Source organism: Diplotaxodon limnothrissa, linkage group LG3, assembly GCF_057381915.1.
Source record: "Diplotaxodon limnothrissa isolate DT_005_m linkage group LG3, D_limnothrissa_male_GT1.1, whole genome shotgun sequence".
Taxonomy (NCBI): domain Eukaryota; kingdom Metazoa; phylum Chordata; class Actinopteri; order Cichliformes; family Cichlidae; genus Diplotaxodon; species Diplotaxodon limnothrissa.
The window spans coordinates 41640787-41645246 of record NC_140598.1 but is presented as its reverse complement, the minus strand read 5'-3'; the positions used below and the strand labels follow the sequence as shown (position 1 = coordinate 41645246).

The following is a 4460-nucleotide window of genomic DNA, read 5'->3' as shown; positions in this document are numbered from 1 at the left end:
GTCTGTCAGAGGATAGCCTTTAAAGTCCTGATGCTGGCCTATAAAGCTCTGAATGGTTTAGGACCAAAATACATCAATGACCTCCTGACCCAGTATGAACCTTCCAGATCCCTCAGGTCATCTGGATCCGGTCTTTTATCAGTTCCCAGAGTCAGAACCAGACACGGAGAAGCTGCATTCAGCTTTTATGTTCCATATATCTGGAAAAAACTCCCAGAAAGCCTCAGATCAGCTGAAACACTCAGTTTATTTAAATCCAGGTTGAAGACTCACCTGTTCTCAGCTACATTTGAATAAAGCACCAAATCCACACTTTTAAGCTTAAATTTCAAAACTTACATTTAACTACTGATTTTATCTACTGTTCTGATTTTATCTGTTTTGATTTTATATACTGTTTTGTTTGTTTGTTTGTTTGTTTGTTTGTTAATTAGTTAGTTAGTTTATTTGCTTGTTTTAATCAATTTTAAATCATGCTTTTTATTTGTTTTTGTTTCTAATGTCTCTGTAAAGCACTTTGAATCACCTTGTTGTTGAATTGTGCTATACAAATAAACTTGCCTTGCATTGCCTTGCCATAGTTAGATGCCTGGCTGACAACTGTATAAAACAAAAACTACACACAATATTTGAAGCACATAGTGCACGACTGTGTGTAAATCCCCCCTACTGTTGGTATGATCCGAGCTCAGACACTAAGCCACTGAGCGAAGGGGTGGGGGGAGCTGCCGCCTGCCACTGCACTGTTGGAGAAACGCAGCCAGGCAGACAGAGGAGAACTGAAGTTTGAGCAGGTACCAAAGTAGATCATTCGTACTGTGCAAATAATGTAAATATGACAGTGCATCACGAAAGATTGATATCAAACTGATCACTTGACCCATATTACGTTACTTGCTCTTCGAGGGAATCAACAAATGGTGAAATGAAAAGCCAAACAACAACAATGCTGTTTCAGTCTTAGCTTACATGTGTGTTTATTTCATATTTTCAGTTGTTTCCCTCCACGGCTAAATAAATCGGTTTCAGTAATGCACTGATATACAAGAATGGACATAAGGAGCTTCTTTCAAAGAAAAACTCTGGTAGTATTTTATATGTTATGCTTTGTATGTTGTTCAGTATATTTCTATGAAAAACAAGAGGAACTTCAATACACAGAAGTATATTCACAGTTGAAACCAGATATTTACATACACTTTATGGAAAACACAAGAACATTTTTTACTGTACAACATCAATTTAGAGTAAACTTGTTTTGTTTTGGATAAATAAATATTGAAATATCTTTTGAATTAGTTAAATGTCAGAATAAAGAGAGACAGAGCTTCTATTTTTTATCACTTTCATTAAATTTAGGAGTACATGTACACTAAGTTTATTGTTAATTAATAAGAAAACTGCAGACGATTCCATTCTGAGCTGAAGAAGCTTCTGATTGGTTAGTAGAGTCCATGTGAGTAAATTGGTGGCACACCTGTGGATGCATATAAGGCAAAACACAGAGCCTGTTTCTTTAACATGGGAAAATCCAGAGATGTCAACCAAAACACCAGGAAAAGAATTGTGGAGCTCCATAAGTGTGGCTCAATTTTGAATACATTTACATACATATACATTTGGTGTCATTTACAATTAAGAAATACATATGAGCAGGTGGAGGGAGGTTTTGGAGTCTTCTCACACCCCCGTTCTCTGCGACGTGCTGGAGCGGGGGGCTAGGAGGAGGAGTTGGCTATCCGACTGGGGTCTGGAGTGTGGGGCCTCCCTGCTGCTGCGGAGTCGGGGCGGTCTGCCTCTCCCCACCGCAGGGAAAAGGGTAACACCACCTGGGTCTGGGTGCAGTTCCCCCCTCCAGGGGCAAGGGTACCTAGACCCGGTTCGTAGAGTACGCTTGGGGAGTGTGATTGGATTGGATTGGATGAATGCTTTATTGGCCATATGCAGGTTGCCCCGCAGAGGAATAGGACCCCCCCCCCCCCCCCCCCCCCCCCGACTTACACACACAACAAACACATCACATGGGAATACAGTCGGAGATCGGCAGCGTTACAGAGAAAACACTGAAAAATTACACAACAATGGGAAAAGTACAAGAGGAAAAAAAGAGACCTCTTCTCACGCTGGGCACCTATGGGAGGACAGCATGAGAACAGGAAACAAAAAAAAACTCCTCTGCACAGAGAGCACATTAATGTCCACATCACAACATCAGAGCACATGACAAGCCACAGGGGATGGATAGGGTGGTGGGGGGTAATCCGAAGGAACACAGCAGTCGTCCTGCCCCATGCTATCATTTCAGCGCAGCACACAGACCCGCTGTTTTCCCCCGCAGGAAACAAGCATCGAAGGTGTTTGGAAGGGAGGGGGATGAGTGCGTGCTTATCAGTGTAAGTGTATGTGTGTGCGTGTCCAGAGTTCAGCTGAGACAGTGTCCTTCGCTCTATCAGGCTAAGTAAACAGTCTACCAGCCAACCCAGGTGTCCTTGCAGGGATGGGAAGAATAGTCATCACACAGTCGTTATCAGGGAGTTGTTTTGGTGGGCTCCAGCCTCGGGCCCGAGCAGCTGGCGCCGTGGTGTCCAAATGTTGAATATTGTTGATTTCTCCTTTATGCGAGCAGCGAATTTATGTATGTGTATATATATATACATATATATATATATATATACACATTAACATAGGTTAACATTTTAACTGTGCCTCTTTAAATGTAATGATGTGTAAAGGTTTTGGTTTCTCCTCTGACCAGATGAATCAGGGCGCGGTGATGACATTACTGAAGCAGCTCCTGCCCCTCGCTGCTCTCCTCCTTCTGTCCATTGTTCCCACTGAAACTGAAGTGGTGACATCAGTGGAAGACTGTAATGAGTTTTTTCTGGATCAAACTCCACCAAACATCACAACAATTTTGGAGGGAGGGAAGATCTTGAACCAAAGCAGATACAAGCTGATTTGCCAGACTTTGAATAACACCAGAACATTTGTGACACTCTACGACACCCAGAAAAAGATTCCATTTTTTTCTGCTGCAAAGTTCAATGGGAGCACATCTGGAAGACCCCAGATCCCATGGATGATTGAACCACAGGTATATATTAAATATTTGCAATATTTATTAGTTATGTGTAACAACTGTTATGTGTTACTTCATAATAACTGCTGTGATGCAGCTTACAAACTGAAATAAAATATTATGACACTGCAGGCCTACATACATGATAAACTAATCACTGTACAGGCTGACTCCAACACTCTAGTGTTGCTGATACCATTTCTACTAATTCAGTAACTCTGATTTGAGGGCTCTACAGATGATTTCCATTACATTACGTTACAAAGTGATAATCAGCATTGTTCAGTATATGTTCCTAAAGACATCACTGAGTTCAGCTTCACTGAGTTTGGCTAAAATTAATTTAAATTGTGTCAGTTTAAGTTTGCTCTATAGATGAAAAAAAAAGCAATATCAGCTGAAATGAATGATCCTGAGGTGATAACTAAACTCTTTTAATCTGTTAATCTATTTAGCAACAACCATGCATGACTTACTGACCTACCCTTTTGATTTTGACAGCTTGAAAAACCAAGTGACAATCCCAATATGAGACCATCAAACAACAGTACCAATTACAAGCACCAGGCTGGGGACAAAGACTACAAATACAACATAGATTTTGACAGAGGACACTTGTTTCCAAGCTCTTATGGATCTACTGTTTTAAAAAGAAATTCTACTTTTACTTTGACTAACATTGTTCCACAAAATAAAGACTTCAACAGCGGAAGCTGGAATAAAATGGAGAATTGCATCAAATGTGTTTTGAATGAATATTGCAAAAACAATAGCAATATAGAAGGCTTTGTAGTTATCGGAGCACAGCCCAGCAACAACCGTCTCAACCAAAGAATCAGTATTCCTTCAGTGCTCTGGTCGGCCTTCTGCTGCTACAGTCAGATTCAGAACAGCTGGCTGGCAAGTGCACACTGTGTATATGTGTGTGCCCCTGCGCAATGTGACAAATCCAAATAACTTTGTATTGAGCCGATTCAGGTTTTACCATTAATTTGTGTCCCATGTTTATGTAAAACAGCCAAATATTTCCGAGATGTGATTATTTTTCAGTTTATCATTGCTGCTTAAATTGTATTAAATAGGACGTGATGTTTCATGTAACTTTTTTGTAGTGTTTGCATCATAAGCGTTATTTTGAAGTGTAAGGGCATCATTAGTTTTTCTCCTGTTCACTTTGATCATTTTGGGCAGATGTTGTGTTTTGTGTGTTTTTTTCTATTTACCTGTGTCTCTCTACACTCCATACTGTAATAAACTTCACAAGGCAACGCCTGTTAAAATGTCATAAGGAAACTTACAGACAAATCTCAGTGCTTAATAAACAACATATTAATGTGACAGGAGTCCAGAGGCTTCAGAACTTGCCATTCTCACAGCTGGG

General features: G+C 40.4%; 1 protein-coding gene across 1 annotated transcript; it reads left to right on the top strand.

Annotated features, from left to right (window-relative positions):
• The first annotated feature begins 2773 nt into the window (after positions 1–2773).
• On the top strand, positions 2774–4036 carry LOC146635876 (endonuclease domain-containing 1 protein-like). Its single transcript, XM_085350236.1, has 2 exons — positions 2774–3094; positions 3581–4036. The coding sequence occupies exons 1-2, from the start codon at positions 2774–2776 to the stop codon at positions 4034–4036; spliced, it is 777 nt and encodes a 258-aa protein (XP_085206362.1).
• Positions 4037–4460: the final 424 nt, after the last annotated feature.

What these genes read in the sequence shown, in the direction of transcription:
- LOC146635876 (XM_085350236.1), top strand. Translation starts at nt 2,774, where the DNA reads ATGACATTACTGAAGCAGCTCCTGCCCCTCGCTGCTCTCCTCCTTCTG. An exon ending in CATGGATGATTGAACCACAG is followed by an intron (nt 3,095 to 3,580) that starts GTATATATTAAA and finishes TGATTTTGACAG; the next exon opens with CTTGAAAAACCAAGTGACAA.